At 39.4% G+C, this 21,482-nt stretch overlaps 1 protein-coding gene across 3 annotated transcripts in view; it reads right to left on the bottom strand.

The window, feature by feature from the left end:
• CABCOCO1 (ciliary associated calcium binding coiled-coil 1) overlaps nucleotides 1–17,254 on the bottom strand; it is a 51,361-nt gene extending 34,107 nt beyond the window's left edge. Inside the window, exons 1-4 of one of the 3 annotated variants that reach the window (XM_054831873.1) lie at nucleotides 17,119–17,254; nucleotides 10,410–10,522; nucleotides 7,335–7,504; nucleotides 4,079–4,223 (exon numbers count right to left, since the gene is read on the bottom strand). In XM_054831873.1, the coding sequence (XP_054687848.1) occupies nucleotides 4,079–4,223; nucleotides 7,335–7,504; nucleotides 10,410–10,522; nucleotides 17,119–17,136 (446 nt within the window). In that variant the 5' untranslated portion in view covers nucleotides 17,137–17,254. The remainder of the gene's footprint in view (nucleotides 1–4,078; nucleotides 4,224–7,334; nucleotides 7,505–10,409; nucleotides 10,523–17,118) is intronic. The other 2 variants (XM_054831875.1, XM_054831874.1) reach the window with 2 other exon arrangements.
• Between the last annotated feature and the right edge of the window lie 4,228 nt (nucleotides 17,255–21,482).

Here is a 21,482-nt window from a genome sequence, read left to right as displayed (position 1 = left end):
CTTTCCGGCTAAGGACAGGACGCAGGTTCTTTTCTTAAGAGAGCCATCAACTGGGATGGCAATACCTCTTTGCTTGGCTCTTGCAAGGCCACATCTGGAATACTGAGGCCTGCTGTGAGGAGGGCTTTGGACTAGATGGCCTCCAGAAGTCCCTTCCAACCTCAGTTTTTTTCTATGAATCTTTGAAAGTAACAACTACACCCAACATACACAATTACCCCAGCTAATGCTAAAGACACTGCTACTAGCTGCAGGATACCATGCAACTCCTATGAAAACATGTTTACAATACCAGTGCCTGGCCACATAAGCCAGCACGGGCTGCTCTTTGAGACGTGGTGCTGCCCAAGGCTCTCAGAGAGCCAGCCCCGCAGGTGCCACCCCAGCTGGCCACCCCATGGTGCCGAGGGTTGCCTCGCGCCCCGGCATGGCCAGCAGAAGGGCTCGACCAGCCAGCTGCATGCAAAGTGAGAGGCTGCTGCGGAGGGACGCAGGTATCTGAAATAAAATCCTGTCTCTGGGAGGTAACGGGGAAGGCAGCTACGGGAGTCCATGCTCGGTACGCGCTATTTTAGCTGACTGTCCTTCCCTGAATCACCACTAGTACTTAAACGCTGCCACTGGCCACTGCCACAGCACCAGAGGTTCCCCGAAATACGGCAGACCAGGGACAACGTGCTCTAATTTCAGCAGTGCTGAAGTGCCAACTAATGTACAGCAGTGGTTCTTCCAGCCCATGAAAGCAGCTCAGAATGAGGAGAATAGAATGGCAGCGTGGCCTGCCTCTCTTACACAACAGTACCTCTTCCAGCAGTTAGTTAAATGCATCTGCGAAACTTTCAAACATTTTTACCCAAATGGGCACAGACATTTTTGCACATATGTACAGATGCATTTCCTAATTTGGTGAGAAGTATTATGGCAGCCTCATTGAACATTTGGCTCTTTAAGTGCCATATAGAAGTTTTATTCTACAGTTAGATTTAATTCAGTCATTCAATTACCATTAGTTAAAACCTGAATTTGTTTACCAACTTACACAGGAAATTTGGCTACCATAAACTACAAGTTCCCTTCCCCCAAAGCACATAGGCAATTAAGTTGTAACAATATTTGCCATTTCATTTGCAGTACATTTTTATTGCAGTTCTTCACCAAAGAATTCCCGCCATGTTTCGGTGGAGATATAGGAATTATATTTAAGGACTTCACCTGGAAATTTCTCACACCAATATATGAAAATATACGTGTCCCCTCACATGCACACCTATTATTTGGTAAAATTCTAACAGGGATTACTTGAAAAAGACAAAAAGTATTTTATGAACATCACAGACGCGCAGGAAATAAGATATACGTGTTTCAAACTGTACCGGCTGAACTTAACATTTCAAACTGTTTTCTTTTATTTATTCCAGTGCCTTGGAAAGGAGCCAGATTTACAGCACCTGAAAATCCGCTCTTTCCCTTCCCCTCTAAATGTGTTATGATATTCTTTATAGACTATGTTACAGTTACAGATAATTTATAATAATCCCCAAATATAAGTTATTACTTTGGGCATTTCTGAATTTTATTTATTTATTTTTAAACAGAACTCTGTTCAGCCTGGTACCCTTAATCCTCTATCAAGGAAAGAATTCCTCCATTTAATGGTCTTTAAATCACATCACAAAAATTATACATCGGTATTTATTTTGAAACAACTGCATAGTTTTCTTTCTTCTACCAGGCATTATGTAAAATGGTTTTTTGTTTGTATCTGTTGTGAACAATTAAAAAATTCCATACCAACATTTTTAGCAATTACACCAAAATAATTTTACTCATGTGAGTAAGATTGTTAAGAATAGACCCTCTTATGATGTCGTACAAGAATCTGAAGGTGATTAACAATGACATATTTCCCTAGCTCCACTGCATCCTGAAAGCAAATGTCAAGAGCTATGTTGATGTGTGTTTGCCCAGGGAGACAAGATAAAAAGAAGATAACTGTCACCTTCCACCAAACCTGAAGGTGTCATTATAGTTGCTGCACAGTTTGTGCCAATGTGGTTAAGCATTTGTCCCCATTTCCATTATAAATCCCCTGGGTTTATAGCTCATTTGTAAAAATGTGATCTGAACTAAACCATGTCATACTATCTGGAGTAGAAAAAAAAAGCTATAGCCCTGTCATTTAAAATTAAACAAAAAAAGTGAAGAACAAGAAAAAATGTTGAAGTAATACATTAATTTGAATTGTAATAAAACTCAGATAACCTATTTCTGAGTTCACAAACTTCAAAATACACCCACATAAGAAGTGTGCTGATTCAGTTCTTATTTAGAAAAAAAAATACTGAAATGACTGAAATAATGGATTGTATAAACTGGACACATGACACATTTCAGTCTATGTGTATATATCCATGACCTTGCAACAGCACATACTTCTAATAAAATTGAGCAGTTGGAACATACAACCACATACTTGGTGGCCAAAATACCATTCTACTGCAAAAGTCTCGCTGCTTGATTGTATTCCCACCCAATTAATAGTTCTGCGGTAGTAGAATGGAGCATCTAATCTCTTGGATGAAATTCTTGCAACTGTGAAGGAATTACTTCATGGACAAGATATCTTTCAATGGATAATTTACACAAGAGCTATAGACAGGCTATTTGGAAAGAACATTTGTTCCAAATAAATATACAAAAGGCACAGACAGGAAGGGAGAGGTAAAAGAATTTGAGTGAGACATCTCAAATGCCAAGTTTCCTTTTAATTTAGGGCTAGTACTTGGCAGGACAGTGGTTTGCCTTGACTACAGAAATGTGAGATTTAAAGAGATGTTCTCATTTCACATGGGAAAAACCTGATTTTTTTTATATTTTCCATGAAAAAGAAACAAAAGAAAAGAGAGAGAACAGGAGAAAGAGACAAACTTTATAGCCCAATTGTAAGAGAAATCACCTGTGAAGGGTTTAAATCCCCAGTCTGAAGCTGAGTACCCTAAACTGGAAGGCTATCAGCTGTTCTAGTATTTTTGTCTGTCTTCAAGAGGAAATACTTTCCTGCATCCAAGAAAATACTCTGAAAAGAACTCTTTGATGTGTTAAACTTTTCCTACCTAGCAAAAGAACAGGCAGAAAATTCCCAACAATTCTATGTATGGATCAGTCAGGACCTTACCCACTTTTTATGCCCATTTGCCACAAAATCTCTCCCTCTAACTACCACTCAGGTCAGAAAACAGGCTGAAAGGTACCAATGTAGTGCAGTGTATGAGCATATGTTACAATAGTACCTTTTCCATTTTCCATCTCCTTGCCCCTGACATCCATGGGTGATACGAGAGGCTGAGAAGCATTCTGTCCATCAGGTACTGGAAACAGTGGTAAATGACTATAGTCAACTATGGCATCTCAGTGCAGAAAGGTCTGTATACATTTACATGGTGAGGTGTGATTGGCTGCTATCAGACCCTTAATTTTTTTCTCAGATAAATAATTGAATTACTACTGTTTGTATCTTTCTGTGTCTCTGTTTAAAAGCTGAGAACAGTCACGAAGCCTTTTCACCTAGATACTGAACTTTTGCTAACTTTGAAATGCAACATTTTTATGACTCATATATTTAATTCTGTAAAGTACATAACTTTAAACCACTTAAGTCCACTACAGCTGTCAAGGTCAGACAAATACTTAAAGTTATAGACAAAACCTAGGATGTTGTTCAACTGGAATCTAAAAGTAGAATGTTTTAAAAGCAAACCAAGAATATTCTCTATACACCACTCTCCCCTTTTCCTTTTATCACCCAAAACAAAACCCAGAAGGACGCTTTTCAGCATAATCTTACATTGTGATAAACTTGCAGTCTAAATTTATTTCCTGGGCTTTGACATCTGAGGCCAAATCTTTACTGGAACTTGCATATTCTCTCTTCTTTTTAATGTTTTAAAGTTTGAGGTGTGCAGTATGTTGGCACAGTATGCACATATCCAATTAAAAACTTCAACTTATTTTATCAGTCAATTTCCCACTGTGTTAAATTACTCAAATAAGAAATAACGGATCTTATAGCAATAAATACCTGATATTTAAGTAATCGATGATTGCTTTGGCTTCCTCAATGCTGAAGAAATTCAAGTCACCGCTTCTTTCTGAATCCGTTTCTCCTATTCCAGCCATTGCTCTTCCAAGTTCTTTTAAATTATCTCCTAAGGTCATATGTTTGTCTGTAAAGTAATCCCGAAGAACAAAAACTAAGTATAAACATGACAGGGTGGGGGGGTTTGGCCGATTTTAATTTTAAGACTTTGTGTAGTTTAGGCAGTTATGAGCCATGTAGAATCTTAAAAAGCAAGAGCAGTCAAACATTTTTGTCTGTTGCCATTATTCTTATCAATAAAATGTGCATTAAAATTCCATCACAAAATCATCGATCCACCTTCATAATGTAAGGATCACAATAATGGCTGCTTAAGATACTACAGCTTGGCCTCTTATGTAGAGATAAACGCAGACAGAATAGTATGTAAATTTGAGATGCGTAGTATGTTTATCTTAAAAGTAAAGTTACTGTTGGTTTATGTATTGTAAAAGATTGTTCTTCTGACCATGCACTTTGCAACATAAACCTTTAATACAGGAACAGATATTAAAAAGGGTAACCAATTGGTTTTAAGTGCTTACAGTCATAATTGATTAAGCATGAATATGCATACTACTCCGCATGTATCATCAAACTTGGAGACATTTTGGCACACACACACCCCAAATAGATAATTACTTTACTTTTTTACCCTGGAAATCAAAACCAAATGCCAGAACAGCTTTGAATTAAAATTTGAATTGTTTTTGTTAACTGTCTTGACAAAGAGGAAAATCTGAAATATATCAGTGTTCACTGAACCTTTAAAAAGAAAGGATTCATCTTTCTGATTTGCATACAGGGTGTACCATCATTAGAACCGTGGTGGAGTTTAAAAAAGTTTTGAACACAATTTACTACTTCTTTTCAAGTCTTCAAAAATCTAGAGTAGAAAATGGGGAAATATCCACCAATGGTGAAATAGATTTATTTTCCTTATTGTTTTAATTCTCTACTGATCTGCTCCTTGGTTCTTTGTACAGAAAACAAATTAAAAAACTTACAAGATTCTGGGCTTTATAGTTTTGCCCTTTAGTGGTACAGCAATCAAAACCTGGAAAATTTCACCTCAGTTTTCAGTAACAGAGGCAGCACAATATAAATAACCATAATGGAAGAAGCAAGAAAGAAATACAGAGAATGTGGAAGAAATAGAATAGAAGCCATGGGAAATGAGAAAGAGTAATAGAACGAGAAATATCACAGTTAGTAGGGAAGTGAAGCCACATAACAAGATCATGAGAGGTCACAACACACAGGCCCAGGTCTGTCGCCGGCTTGTCCAAATTTTCTCTCTCCTCTGCACAACTGATTTTCAGCCCCAACTACCTCTCTCAGGAAGACTCTCACAGAACTTCTGTGAGGTAAGGAGCACTTTACCCTCAATGTATAGAAGATGAACCAAATCATGTAAGTAATTCATCCTGGCTCCCAATCAACCAAAGTCTTCGCTTTCCAAACCTCCATCTTCCTCTCTCCTTTACCAGCCTTAAATGAGTTTCCACTACCCTCCTTCTCTAAATCCATCTTCCTGCTCCGTGCTATTCTTGCTATTATGGTCAAACCAGCTTAATTCTCCAGGCCATTTGGGTCCAGTGTAGGGAAGGGAAAGGAAATGGTCATTAATATAGAAGACACTAGCATTTTGCTCTTAGTTGAAATGTTTGGTCTTGGAACTTGCACCAGCTGAGAACAGTAATTACAAGGAAATTCATCTCAGCCCTGGGCTACAGCATACTTTACAAGATGGATTATTCGGGAAACTTAGCTGTGAAAAAATAAGTTGTCTCCTGTAAGCATTTACAAACTGCATTTTCTTTCCCTAAAAGCCATGTATCTTAGCCAAATCCAAATGGATTTTCACAGGACAGAAAAAAACAAATTCACATCACTTGCTTGCCAAACCTTATGTCTTTACTTCAAAGCATAGGGGTATTAGAGCTGTTAAAAAAAAAAGGCACAAAATAATATTTTTTTTTTTCCACAGCCTCTGTCTGGAAGCCCATTGAACTGTTTTATTTGTAATTTCATATATAAAAATTAATCAGAGGCAGACACTGCCATGGAAAATTTCAGCTTAAAGAGTTAAAGTTTGGCAAAGCTTTCTGCAACTAAGATCACATTCCTGAAAAACGTCAGTCAGCTTTAATAATCGGTTGTGCTACCAGTCTGTCTAGTACACATGCATTACATACAGTCTCATAAAACTAATTTCTGACATGTTTCCATTCTTCTCCATTGTTGTATTAATATAGTTAGCATATGTTAAGATACTTTCTCATTGGAAACAGGAAGGACAACTGGAATTCCAATGATCATAAAGCACGTACATATTCTGTCAAAATTCCAAGTCAGAAAGGCCCTTGAATTAAATTACAATGAAAGAGTATAATAACTATTATAAGCTTGATTTTAAATATTCATCTTCTCTTTGAATAGAGCTGCTGAGTCCTTTCGCTCTTCCTCTGGGATGGACTTTTCTCGACATAATCACCTTCAAAGTGAATGTTAAGTAAGCATTGTGATCTCTGAAAAATGGGGTTTAGAGGATGCTGCTAACCATTTTTTCTGGCTATTTTGTTCCCACTAGACCCAAGCTACATGCTTTGTTGCAAATTTCCTCACAGCCACAGGAGCCACAGTCCTTTCATAGTCATTTTTCATCTTTGGCAGTGGTGCCAGTTTACTTCTCTCACCAGTCTTTAGTTAACCGATATATTTTGTGCCAGAAAGTTGACCTCCAAGGATAAAATAAATGTAATTCACCTGCTGTAATGCTACAGGATGTACTGAATATCTCAAACAGCAAAGAAATATGCCCAAGGCCACCGTGAGTCAGTCACTGAGAGCTGGAATTGGAATTTAGGAGCTCCTTGCTCTCACTCTACTGTAATTACTATTTATTTTACCATAGCAAAGACGAGGTCTTTTCAGGACCTGGCCCTTTTGTACCACATACTGTACAAAGAAAGAATGAGGGATATTCTGCTACAAAGACTACAGTTCTCTTTAACAAAAGTTTAATGTCTGCCAATAGGAATTATTTTCAGGTACAAGGTATAACATGCCAACATTCAAGAGGAAAAGAAATCATTTTACAATTACTTGTAATTAAATATCACTTTATTAAAATGACTGGAAAACATTCTTGCCTTCCACTTCAGATATTTATTTTACAGTGTTTAATTATACTTACCACTGAGGTTCTCCAACAGGAAATTTAATAGATCCATGAATCCTGAGAGCTGTATAAGACTGAAGTTCATTTCTTTAGCCCACCAAAATCCTGCAGTATAATAATCTAGCAAAATAGCTTCTTTCAAAGAAGTCTTTAACTGTTTAAAATTCAGAAATTCTTCCAGCTTTCTAGAAGAAATTGCAGAGTAAAATAATGAAATTAAAAAATAAATTGCAGATTCCAAAGTTTAACTCAGTCTGCTTGTCATTATATCTATAATATTTACTAATATTTTATATATGTGTGTATATATTTTCCTGGAACTTAGCTACATCAATTTCTAGATATGAACATTTATGACCAGATGACATATCAACTGAAAAAAGTAAACAAACACCTACAGGTTTCAACAGACACTATTTAAATGTTAAGATATGATTAATGAAATAACAAAAATAAGAGAATTACAAATAACAAAGAGAAATACACTGAAAATCCCAGAGAAAAATCAGTGTTTGTTCAGGAAGGGGTTTGTAGGATGAAAGGGAACAATTAGTTTCCACTTTCTGCTACCACTCTTTCACTCTGATTGATAGTTTTATAGTACTAAAAAGATCTTGCTTCCCTTTCAAGATTATTTTTCATGTAGCCTCTGAAGAAAAATTACATTTGAAAATTAATGTAAATAATATAATATAAAATTACTGAAAGTACCTAAAATATTTAGAAGTTTAAATTCCACTTTCAAAATGGTCAAGGCATTTAAGAGCAGCCTTGTCCTATTTTACTGGCACACTGTGCAAATTTTTCCACCTTAACTTGAAAAATTAATGAAAAAATGCACTCCCTTGTAGGAGACCATGCTGTTGCTGACACATTTATGTCTACTTTATCCAAACATAGAATTAGTTATGTCTTTTATAATAATTGCGTGCATTTTTCCATAAGAAGGGAGGGGATCAGGGCTAGGGACTTCATTTTGCAGTTCTTCCAGTATAACTTCAGCCACATTTCAGGTAGTTAAGTTTTACATTGAAGCAGTCCTTAGCTTCTTAACTACACCTGATGATGCAGGTGCCAGTAGTGATCACAGTTTCTAGTTCCCTGTAAGACAGCAAAGTCTTTTTTTTTTTTTTTTATCCCCCCCCCCCCCCCCTGCTTCTCATTCCTTCCTAAGAAGGAAGGGCATTAATCTCAGACCTACTGATAGGCAACTGTTAGGGTTTTCACCAAGCCAGCAGAGACACACTGTCAAGTAAGATGAGTTTCTTTTTTTTTTAATTAAAGGCTCAATAGCTAACAAAGTAAAGCATATAATCCAATCAGTTTTGTTTAAAACATGTATTCCTTTGTTCTGCATGACAAATTTGTATGGCTGCACACATGCAGTCGGTTAAAAACACTTAACTGTGTACTGAAATAGAAGTGGAACGTGGCCAGCTGAACTTTCCAAGGTTTGAAACAGTCCATATCCTCTCTTTCTGAAGCTTCTGCCAACTCTGTGTTTTCATAATCAGAGCTTCTCAGGGATTTAGATTTTCTCTGATGCTGCTAACAATGCCAGTACTCATCTTTTCAATATTCTGTAAGTCACTGACAACAGTATCTATAAATGATTGGGAAATGATGGGGCATTTAGATTTTTCCTAGTTACCCTGATTACTATTTCTTCCTTCATGGAAGGTGGTCGAGTCCTATGGAGTCAGACAGCAGTATAAAACTCCATGATAGATGGGTATGCAGGACATCAAAATTCTCATACTGAATCAGACCCATTCTGATTTGCTAACCTTAGCTGTGGCCTTCAAACTGATCTTGTGTATAGATGTGATGCGCTATGGTAAACTAACAAAATTTCAATGCTGCTGCTAAACTGCTTAGAGTACATAAAATACCCTGTAACTATCCTCTTTTCAGTCAGATGCAGTATATACATTACGTTCCACTTGTACAGGATATATATATAAAAATACATGTTATCAGCTGAGACTAAGAAGAAATGTATGATCTTTCAATGCTTCTCTTTTTAATCTTGAAGAGAAAGTTTCACAATAAATTGCATCATTAAGCACGTTTTAGTCCCCAGTGAGTTGCATGCTTCAGTCTCCTCTAAAATAAGAGGCCTATGGTGCAAGAGAAAATAGTAAGTGAAAGAAATTTTTTTTTATTATTTGATGGGAACGAATTTTCTTTCCAGTTTTCTTAAAACAAACAAACAAACAAAAACAGAAAGAACTTTTTTTTTCCTCAGAACAGTGACAAATAGGAAGAACAATATATTTCAGGAATAATATTTTCATCTCTATTAAATGGTTTACCTATTCAGAAGGACAAAGTTGGATTTTTTATTTCCCCTCCCCCAAAAGTAGTCCAGGGGACCAGCCCTTTGACTTTCAATTCACTAAGAATTTGCTAGTGGACACAAGGGCTCCTAAATAATTTGAGTACTTCTGAAAAAATCCCATCCTTAAAATATAAGTCTAGAGTCTCAGGTTGAACTGGCCTCCTAAATGTAGCTGCTGTTATGCACTTAACACAAGGGAGAGTGTTGCTACAGGAAAGACAAGATGAGCTTACATCAGAAGTCTTTGGCTGCCTCCTCTTTCCCCAGTGCACCATAATGGCTACCTACTAATACCTTCCTAAGCTTTCCATCCCTGTCTGAACTTTTAAAACCTTTCTGATTTTTCAATAACTCATGTTACAGTACAGAATCTTAAATGTTTTAGGAAAAAAAGTTACCCAGTGAGACTTATTACAAAAAGCTCAGTATTGACCTGTTCCTATTTACATGTTAGTATTTCATTTACAGCATATTTAATACTATTGTAAACTCAGAAACCACATCAACGTGAAATATCGGGGGGGAAATAAGGAGTCAAAGAAAAATAAAGAGATATAGGAAATACAGTAAAATAAGGTGGATCCGAGATCAACAGTATTTCTTCCCATCTTTCACGAATCATATTAAATATCACTGATTTAACAATTAAACACTAATGACATAATCATCACAAAAGAAATCTAACAAATAGTCTATAGTTTTTATTTCATCGTTATATTGGTTCTAGCATTGTTATCCTTGCCACTTACTTTTGAACTCCTTCTACATCTTGTTCTGACAAAGCAGTAATTTGGGAAAGAGGAAGAAATGTCCGATTAATAATCTTCTTTCCACCTTTGGCATCCTGATCTTGGTCTTCTTCCTACACACACATATGCATATATGTATTTTAAACAGTTTATTTTATCATGCCAGTAACTTATCTAAATAACATTTTTATTTTGAGGAGGTATGCAAGGGATTAATTCAACAAATGCCAAAAATGTAACACAGCTACAATTTTATGGCAGCAACACAATACCCTAACACATTTTCACTAGAGAAAAACTAGGCAGATACAAGGAAAATAGTATTTTTATCTTAAATTCATGTGGGAACATAGTGACATATTATGTGCAGCACAAGATTAAATTAACTTGCAAGTAAAAACAATAGAAATATAAAGGTGCAAAAAAATATCCATGAATCTAGATTTGACCACCATGATATTAGACTGCACAGTAATTAAATTTTAAAATCAGTTTCTGCTTAAGGTATTATGAGTACACATACATATTACCGTGCTATTTGCTCTCTACTCTGTACTTGATTGCATTTTCAAATTTACTGTCGACACTGACTCCATCCCTAACCAAAAAAAAGAGTCCAAGATATTTGCTGCAACACAATGATACACATACAAGGATCCGACACTACTGTTTCAGGGAAGGCAGTTCCTTATAGGAAATACAAGGATGTACATGTTATAGGGGATAAGAAACTGAGTATGAACCAACAATGCAACAGTCTTACAAAAAATAGGAACATTTGATGATATTTTATGGTTATACATCAGCACAGGACACTACAAGGAGAAATATTTCCTTATGGAGGTGATTAAGCATTAGAACAGGTTACCCAGAAAAGTGCAAGAATCTCCATCCTTGCAGGTTTCAAGACCGAACCAAGACAAAGTCCTGGTCTGCACTCTGTGCTGGCCCAGCTCTGACCAGGCAGTTGAACCAGCTCATGTCCCAAAATTTCCTTCCAGCCTCATCACTGTGACACTAACTGGCCTGACCTGCTTCTGCACCAGGACACAACACATTCTGAGTAAAATCTGATCATAATTTACTCATAGCAAGTACACTTCTGCATCTGTGGGACTTGGGCTTTAGAGAAGTGCAGCAAGGCAAAGCTTGCAGAATAATGTTTCCAGCTCACCTAGAAAGGAAGAAGTGGAAGATTTCCTAATAGGAGCTGATTTTGGAGCCTGAACAGCATTGTTCTGGGCTAATAACTAACTCTAGCATTGGCCAAGGAGAGCCCCCAAATAAAGCTACACTGCTCCCCCTGCTGCTGCCGAACTGCAAGAAAAACTCTGGGACCGGCTGAATTACAACATTCGAGACTGATGAAACAGGACTCAGAGCAGCAAAGAACATTTAGCAGACAAACAAGTTTTTTTCTCTCAAATTAAGTATTAAAGTACTTTCACATGTACTTTAACGTGAAAAATTATTGCTCCCAACTGTAAAGTTAGTCTCAGATACAATGTCTCATCAGAACAACAGGAACGAAGTAAACGAAGGCTTCCTTCAGATAGGAGCATGACATCAGTTTGCTTTTTTGTTTTACTAGCAATAATTCATGCCATATAAAAAGAAGCACTCCTATAGTCGGTAATGTTGATATAATTGAAGTTGCATACCCTAGCTAGGAAATAAAAAATAAAAAATTAATAGCTCGATGTGCTAACATTATACGATTATTGAAAGATATTTTTGAATAATTAAGAAAAATATGAATGCTTTCCTGAAGTAACTAGTGGTGTTACAAGCCTGTTGAACAAGTGATTCTTTAGAAGTAGTGAGAGCTGAATTAAAAGAATAACTGATATTGATGTTTTTGAAACTGAATTAATAAACTCATCTCTTTCTCTTAGGAGGTCCAATACATAGGATACTTTACTATGTCTGTTTGCACCATTATACAAATGGCATATTACCAGTCAGTTAACACCTTACTGACCATGCTTCTTAATAAGGCAAAATGTTAATAATTTACAGGTATCACCCCAGATAGACTTTATTAGCATAGCACAAAGAATTTAGCACTGTATCAGAAAGAAAAGCTTAAGAAAGTTCAAGGCATAGTAGTTGTGTTCTCATCAAGCTATCTTCCAGCTCCTCCTCTGTGGTTACAAGCCAGGTGTGAGTAAGAGCGAAGCACACTCTCAACCACCTGCACAACGCTCCATCATTCAAGATCACAGCAGCAGCCCTATAAATAGAGGTGCACCAAAAGTCTGGTTTTTTTCCTCCCATTGCTTAGGTTTTGTACTCTAAGGAGCAGGTTAGTAGGCAAAAAGTTGAACATTCTGGAAAGCAACTTTTAACCTGAACTCTCAAGAATCTTACCCAAACTAATTCCTCACTGCTTCTTGAAAGGTATAAGGCAACATCCATCATGTCAGAAAAAAACTTGTCCTAAAAGGAATTTTTTCCTGCCTCCAGTATGTACCTGGTTTACTACAGTAAGAAGCTTTCTAACCCACATTGTATCGACGAGCCCAGCACACTTAACATGCTGATGCTAAGGCTCATCTCATTCTCTGAATTACAAACAGCAAGAAAGACTTCTGGGAAAATTTGCTGAGGTCTTAGTATGTAGTGTTGTGTTCTAGCAATATATAAGCTACATAAGATTACAAAAATTAATTTAAAAATAACTCCAGGTGCCTTGCACTGCCACCTATAATCTCTTTCAACACATTTAAAGGTCCTCTAGCATTAGAAATATATTCTTTAACCAACTGAAGTCTGCAGTTTAAACTTAAGAGATATTCAAGCTGTTGTAACTCAGTAGTGCAGATAGGGCTCTGTAATCTGCACATCAAAATCTGACAGTTTACATGGCAAGGTGAACGCTTCCCATTCCACCATTTCATCACCTAGTGTCTGTAACAGTGCTCCCCGTAGCTATGCCCCCCTAATCAGCGCATTGCTATCATTGTTACTGCTCATAAGGATGGATTTGTGGCATCACTGTCTGCTACCACATCTGCAGGCATCAGATCATAAGAAATACAGTTCCAAATGACTGGTAAGTAACTATGGGAGAGAAAGTACATAATTTAGAAAATGAATTTTTTAAATTATCAATGTTTCTGTAATTAAAAAAAGTAGCGAAAGTCCATGAATCATTTGAATGATCTCATATTTGTGGAAAGTTTCTGTTTGGGTAGAACCTACACACACACACACACACATGACTAAAAGTTTATAATTATTTTGATTGAATACTGGTTTGTCTTTTGATTGCTGTCTTTAACCACCATTGAAAATTCAAAGCGAAGTTATTTTATATATGTGTTCACCGATGTCAAAGAATTTACCATTCATTTTACTGTTAACTGTAGCGACTGACTGAGGTAATCTAAGGTGAGTTAATTCTGGTAACACTGTCCTCATGCGTTGGGGAAAAAAATCCCAAACCAATCCTACCAATATACACTCCTAGCAGTACACTTAACTCTACTTAAATACAGACTACTACTAGATAATTATTTGTTGCTATTTTATTTTCCTTCAAAGAATTTTTAGACATTCTGAATGTGTAATATGTTTCTGGCTGTTCAATACATCACTTTGGGCAACCCTCACCAACAGCATCAAATCAAAATACCAAATCAGATATTCTAAAGCAAAAGAACAAGATCTTCCTTGAATTTCTCAGCCACTGGTTACAAACCACTGTGAAGCAGAAAATATTAGCAGAAGAGTGATGTAGTTAAACAGCAAATTGCAAAAATACCTTTGTGTTTGGGGGGTGGGGAAGACCCCTCTCTCAAAAACCCAAACCCCAAGTGAGTCATCCCTGGCTAGAAAAAATACCCCACTATCTGCAGTTTTGGTGAGAGCCTTTCCAGAGTGGCAAAACCTGGAAACACAACAGTGGAAATTAGCACCAGTGTTCCTGAAGGAAAATAAGCTTCTCCTTTGGGATGAGCCCTCTGCAGTGGCTGAAGATGTTACTTTATTTGCCCTTGTTCGAGAATACACCACCATGCTCTACAAAATCATGACTTTCAAAAATATACTTACAAAGGAATAGCTTGCCAGCTCTCTTAAGTTACAGCAAACACCCGAAGTGCGTGGAACCTGAGATCCTCCTGGCCTCACTCCGTCAGGGAAATTAGACTGAACTAAACTCTGCTGCCACAGCGAGATAGTTTCCAGTACCTGAGCTAGTTCATTTAAAGCTAGCTCAGCTACCTCTGTCTGAGCGATACCGCTGACAGCAGTACAGATGTACCCTGAAAGAGTGTTGTGTATCAGTTACAGCTTTAATGAATGAAAAACAAACAAACAACCCACCCCACACCAGCAACACAGACTGTTATTTGTATTATTATATGTGTTTTGTTATCAAGCTGTCAAATACTTCAGCAGAAGCAGAAAATCTTGAAGCTGCCTACATAAATAGTTAAGGCAGAAACAGAAACGCATTCGCTGTTCCTGTTTGTTTTAAAAAGGACCCGCTTGTCCGCTCCCACAATGGGAAGTTAAAATCAATAGTTGCTATTTTTAGTCATAATATTTCTTTTGTTGTCAAGCAAATAAGGAAATAAAAATAGCAATGCTAATTTCAACTACATTCAAAAGAGAAACACGCAGATATGTCGAATGCAAAAGACAAAACCTACATGGAAGGAAAGCTTTCAGAGGACCATTATAAACAACAGACACTGATAGTGTCCTTTTAATAACAAAATATTTCAAAAATTTCCCAGTCCAAACATCAAGATTTATAGATGACCAAATGTATTATGACATTAAACGTTGCTGATGTTTTCACAGCTGCAGACTACTTATTGGAAAAAATGTTGTTAAAAATAAAGCAGCAGCAAGACTTGCTAAGATCAGGATTCAGATTTTCTAATATGCTTTCTAGTGAAAGTAATTACAAGTCTGAACAATTATAAAAATGTTCGGTTGAAATCAAAAGGAATTGTCTCAAGATCTAAGAAACAATATAATAAAAATAGTGACAGAATACAGTATCTATCTATAGATAGTGACGGAATCTGCATATAGACCATGCAAAGCTAGCTTCAGCCAAAACTGGAGACTAAATAATTTATTTTAAAACCCACACAATTCCACAGAGTTTACAATGAAAATAAACAATAAAGGATAGCAGGAAATATCACAAAGGTAAGCTATTGTCTGTAGAACAAACCAATACATAAGGAATAGAAAACACATGAAAAACGTTCACTGAATTCCCCTAAAGATTCCTTTTATGAAGCCATGAAGTAAAAACGACAAAAAATTCAGTGGTACATTTCAAGTGGATGTACAATATACTTTTGACAGCCTGTCGTTTCTCATACAGTACACCTTGTATCCTTTTACTATGATCTAACTGACTGCATTACCCCAGTGTTACGCTGTTCCAACTGCCAAAATATTTACAGTGAATGCTAACAGAGAATACTGTGAAAGACGCATATATTTTTCATAAAGCATTTAGAATATGTAATAATACATTTTACATAGAAGAGGATTTATTTATTTAAGGAAACCTAAACGTTAAGCTTTTGTGCCGGCAACCGCTGGGGTAGATTTGTGCCAACAGATGCAACCATCACACTGGCTGAAAGCGGTTAATCACTTCCACAACAGTCACAGTAACTCCTCAGCCATCTAAGACAACAAAGTAGTTCAACCGGAAGAAAATTATCTCATAGTAGCTACAACTACATAGACAGGCTTGAGGGAGAAATTCTGAGCTGATGCAACGCCTCATACGTTCTTGGAAGGAATAGCTTGTATTCTTAAATTTCTCTTGACGTGCAGCACAAGATGAGTTGCCTGACTGTCAGAAATCACACCTCTGTTAACCAAGTCAAAAATTGCAATGCAAAAAAGAAAAAACAAACAAAACAAGAAAAAAAAAAGGAGGAGACCAAAGACAAGGAAAAAAGCAAATATTATGGAGAATAATGTGGATTTATGAAATTCTCTAGAGTAATCTGGCTACCTAAAGCAATGAAAGGTGAGAAATACAATCGTCATGTTGCTGGGAGCAAGGTGTGAGCTTGCTTCCATCTCCTCAAAGCTCTTTGAAGCCAAACTGTACACGTTTCCCTCAACTGTCAAAAATTAAGAGGTTCCTACCACCACGAATGACCCAAGAAATCGCCATACACTCAACAACCAGAGCCCGTAACCGACCGAAGCCGGGTGAGCGCGGTGGGAGGTGTGGAAGAGTAGGCAAGGAGCTGACCGGCCGCGCTTCAGCAGCGAGGCGGGTGAGGTGAGGTGAGGTGAGGCGAGGCAGGGAGGGAGCCCGGCTGGGCCTGGGCCAGCCAAGGCCTCTGCCCGTTTCTGGGGAGGAATTGCCCCGCCGGGGCGGGTGGCCGTCTCTCCCTTAACCTCTCTTGGGGACGAAGGTGACACAGGTACGTATACTCACGCTGTCTTTTTAACACCCCACCCTTTTACCTTCTCTGAAGCTTAATGAAGACTTATAACGTTAATTATTAAAACAAAAAAGAACGGGTGTGAAGGCGGCAGGGCGCGAGGCACCGCTGCCCCAGCCCTACCCCGCAGCACGTCGCCTCGGCGGCGCCAGCGCCGCGGCCCCTCACACCGCCCCCCCGGTCCCGCGGGGCGAGCCACCGCCGGTGGAACGCACGGGGAGCGATCGGAAGCCCGGGCGCGCCGGCACAACGGCGGCCGAAGGCAGTACCTGCCCCGACGCCGCCATGTCGCCCGCGGCTCGGCGTCGCCGTCTCCCAGGGAACGAGGGCGGGGCCCGGGCGGTTGGCGGGGCGCGGACCGCCTCCCCTCGGGACGCGGTCGCCTGCCCTCACCGTGGCTGGGCGCCATCTTGCCTCCCCGGGGTAGTCACATCGGTGCGCCGTCAGGGCGGGCTGTGGAGGGTCTTTCCCGGTTGTCACAGCGGCGATGGCTCGGGAGCAGGGGGGTGGCGGGCCTCTCTGGCGGTTGCCTTGAGAGTAGTCCAGCATCGTCCATGGGGCTTGGGGCAGGCAGGGCCAAGGTGAGCTGCCTTCGCAGCCCCTGCCCAGGACGCAGCTTACCGGGTCCCTTGGGTGCGCAGTGGGGTGCCACCCGGGAAGGGGCCTGCATGAGGAGGGATCCATCTGCCTGAGGGCTCCACCTAATCCTTTTGGTTCTTTGCAGTGTGTCCAGCCGGTCTCTGTCACACTGGCACTGGTGAACTGCACAGTTCACAGAGCAAACACCACGGGTGGCACAGGAGCGTAAGGACATGGCATACCTAAAAATGGTGCTATGGAGTCTGTGAGAAGACCAATCCTGGCGTCAGAGGAGGTCTGAAGCACTCCTGCATCCCGAGGGCCCTGCTGCCTCGGTGATGTCCACGGCTGCCTTCCCAATCCATTGACCACCGCCCAAGCCTGTGTGGAGAGGTGTTATGAGGCAATGGCTTAGGAACATCACGCACCATGAAGCAATGTTTCCATGCCCATTTTAATTTAGATCTTACAGCTTTCCTAATCCAAATACTGTAAGCATTGTTTGAATAACAATTACAAGGATAGCATCACACAGTTATCCCTGCAGTAACCCTAGCGACATCCCAACGTTTTCAGCTTCTTGAGACACCATATTCAAACTGAATACCTAAACCTAAATACCGTCCAAGAATGTCAACACCAATTACTATAGCTCAGATGTCAGCAGGCGTAAATCGGCATGTCTGTTGGGACCAATGGAGGGATACAGTGTTACTCCAGCTAAGGATCTGGACTTAAATGTTCATATTTTATGTACAACTTAGGAATAATTTACAAACTATAGTATGTGGAAGAAGACTTAGAGACTGAACTGCATTTTCATTACCATATACATCAGTATTTCTTAGTTTTCTTCTTTGTCCTGTCCTTTTTTCTTTTTAAACTTGGAAGACTAATAAACTAAGCTATGCTGAAACATTTTCTGTGTCAGATTTGTTTTGCATGCAGACTCACAGCAGCAGCAACAATTCAGAGTAAAAAGTAAAACACGAGCATTTGGTGAGTGACCGGTAACGAGAACTAAGACAAAGCTAACTTACTCTGCAAAGTTTATTGATGCCCTGAGGGAGCTGGTATGACAAAAAAATTTCTCTGGAGTGCCCCACATAAAGCAAGGACGTCCTGGGATTTCTGCAGCTGTTTCAAGGTCTTCTGCTGTCTCTGAGCAGTTTGCCACTTTCTGAAGTTTGTCATCATCAGTTTCTTAAAATGTGCAAACCACTCAGTACAGTACCTGTGTCTTAGCTGGGTCGCAAGAAACAAGAAACAAGAACCTGCCCATAACCTACTAAGATTCCGATTTATAGTTTGAGATTCAGCACGTACGTAACTCCTCTTCCTGCTCAAACACTCTGACCCTTGCTGACACGCGTACACCAATCGCGCTTCCAAAAGAACTCAGAAATCTCTTTGAATGAGGTTCAGAGAGCTGGATCCTGCAGTGTTTTGTAGAATTATTCATCATATTTTAAAGAATTGCTTAGCTCTGTGTAGAGCCCACACTGTGAATTCCCACAATTTGTGCTGTGCTCTGTAGCTGATAGCAGTACAGCTGCAGTTACTTCCCCTTTTACTGTGTCTATAAATCTAACCAAATAAGAACATTATTCAGAGTTGCAAGCACCGCACACAGAAAGGTGTAAAAACTGGGGAATTAAATGTGATATTTGGATGCAATATAACATTGTATACATTCATTCTGATGTTATCTGGTCAGTGACAAGTAGATTTTGGGCTTAACCCTGCATTCCTCCAGTACTGAAAATGCCCACCAGCTTCCAGGAACATTTTCAATGTGAAAGACGTGGAGGCTCAGAGCCCTCAGAAGGAGCTAATTCCATTTCTCTTACTTGATATTAAAGGCCCCAGCCCCAGACTGTGTTCTTTCCTACAGAAAACCTGCACTGCACAGGTTGATTGAAGCTGAGCAACGATTGAAGCTCAGCCCATGTTTCCAGTAGTGAGCTCCTAAACTTCCTACTTTTCAATTTAAATTTTTAGATAGTCAGTGTCACAAAGGTTAGATATAAAAAAGATACGAAGAAAAAGGATTCAACAGTAGCATTAAGCCGTTCCTTCTAATTTCTTGTGGCCCTTCATGTTTACAAACCCCACATTTATGTGCGCATGTGAGCATTTAAGACAGGTTTTTAATTTCCCTCAAATGCAGGACAAAGTGCAATGCAGAAGTAGTGATCTTAAAACTCTGCTCTAGTCCTTTCCTACTACAAGTAATCATGGTAGATTTTCTATGGCTGCTGATGGTCACAGACACTCCAGGTCAGGGGAAAAGAACAGCTCCTGCTATAGAGCTCCTTCTTCTCCAGGGGCATAGCAGTGTTAGATGCAAAAGTTCCCAGAAAGTGTTGGTTCCGGCATGTGTAATTTAAACAGACCACACTTGAAAACCTGGCCTTACACAGTGTTACACAAGAAATGTTCTTCTATTTATCTGAGAAGCAACCAGGCTTCCGGTTTCTGAGATGTTTTGCCAAGGCTGGCATCGTCCAGCACAGGAGTGTCTTGGAGGGAACACTGTCCTCCTCTTCTGTCCGCCTTTGATTAAAGTTCTTCAGCTCATGTTGCCTGGGCCACCTCCAGCCTATTAAAGATCACCACTTACACTCAGCCTTGGCAGCGGCCGGGTGAAGAGCTGGTTGCTCTCCTCAATTTTTGTCAGGTCCTCAGATTTTAATGGCGTTAAACTGAATGAGGGGAAATTTAGATTAGATATTAGGAAGAAATTCTTCACTGGGAGGGTGGTGAGGCACTGGCACAGGTTGCCCAGAGAGGTTGTGGATGCCCCATCCCTGGAAGTGTTCAAGGCCAGGCTGGATGGGGCTCTGGGCAACCTGGTCTAGTGGAGGGTGTCCCTGCCCATGGCAGGGGGGTTGGAACTAGATGGGCTTTAAGGTTCTTTCCAATCCAAACCATTCTGTGATTTTCATTTTGCTAATGATGCAGCAAAGCATCGTGAATATAGCAATTCCAGGCTGCTCCCTGCACAATCAACTGCACTGCTGTCTTCCTAGAAACCACATCTTTTTGTGAGGGAGCAGGCTCCCCTGTCTCACACAAGGCCACGTCAGAGGGGGAAAGGAGGTCACAGCTGCCCATGAAGCATTACAGGGTGCAGGCCGCCTGCCATTGGAACAAACACAGCAGCTACAAGAGGACTCCAGAATAGTCCACCAAGTCCTCCAAAGTTTCAATAACCAAGGTGATTCAGTCTGATTTTGTTACTCGTTTGCAGAGGTCCTTACATTTCAGCAGTAGATGAAGTTTATGATTTCATGACAAGGAATGAATTTTCAGAAGCCTTCTTTCAAAAAGCAAAGTTTCTGTAAACTCCAAGCTTATTCACACATCCTCCTATTGATAGAGATCCTATGAAAACATTCAGTTGCAAACACATATCCATTCACCTTTAGTTAAGCATCGCCAAGCACAGTAATGATACCTAGGCAAATTCAGGACAAAAAGCAGATGGGAATTCCTAGTGGAGCCTTGCTCGTTACACCACCATCAGATGGACACACAGCTCCCCTGGCCGCCAGCCCTCACGACAACAAATAGCTTATATTCTTGCCCTGCGGGACAAGGATCAAGAGAACACGAGCGCATATGGAGATGTTGCATGCAGTATTTTTGTTTGACCCTCTTAGTAACAAATGGGTAGTTTGTGAAAGCAGCAGTACGTTAGTGCTACGCGGCTCTTAATAAGGAGTCACGCATTATTGTATGTAGGCGCATTAACACAGTAATTAATCATCGTCTCCTAGCTCCTTTATAACATTCATCACAGATACTCTATCCAGGGAACAGTATTCCCTCTAGGTAATGTTCTTCTGTTTTACATATCGTATATCTTCAGAGAAAAATTCAGGGCATGATTATGTACTAGAAAAAGAAACACATAAATCCCAGCTTGTCAGGGAAACTTTTTTAAAAAAAAAAAAAAAAAAAGATAATTCTGCCGTTTCTCAGGCAATATCCAATTAAAATAAGATACAAGTATAAGAGGGTAACTGCTTCAGTGTATCAGCGGCAGGAT

This window comes from Grus americana, chromosome 7 (genome assembly GCF_028858705.1).
Source record: "Grus americana isolate bGruAme1 chromosome 7, bGruAme1.mat, whole genome shotgun sequence".
Lineage (NCBI taxonomy): Eukaryota > Metazoa > Chordata > Aves > Gruiformes > Gruidae > Grus > Grus americana.
The sequence above is the reverse complement of the archived record's forward strand: the minus strand, read 5'-3'. Positions and strand labels throughout refer to the sequence as shown.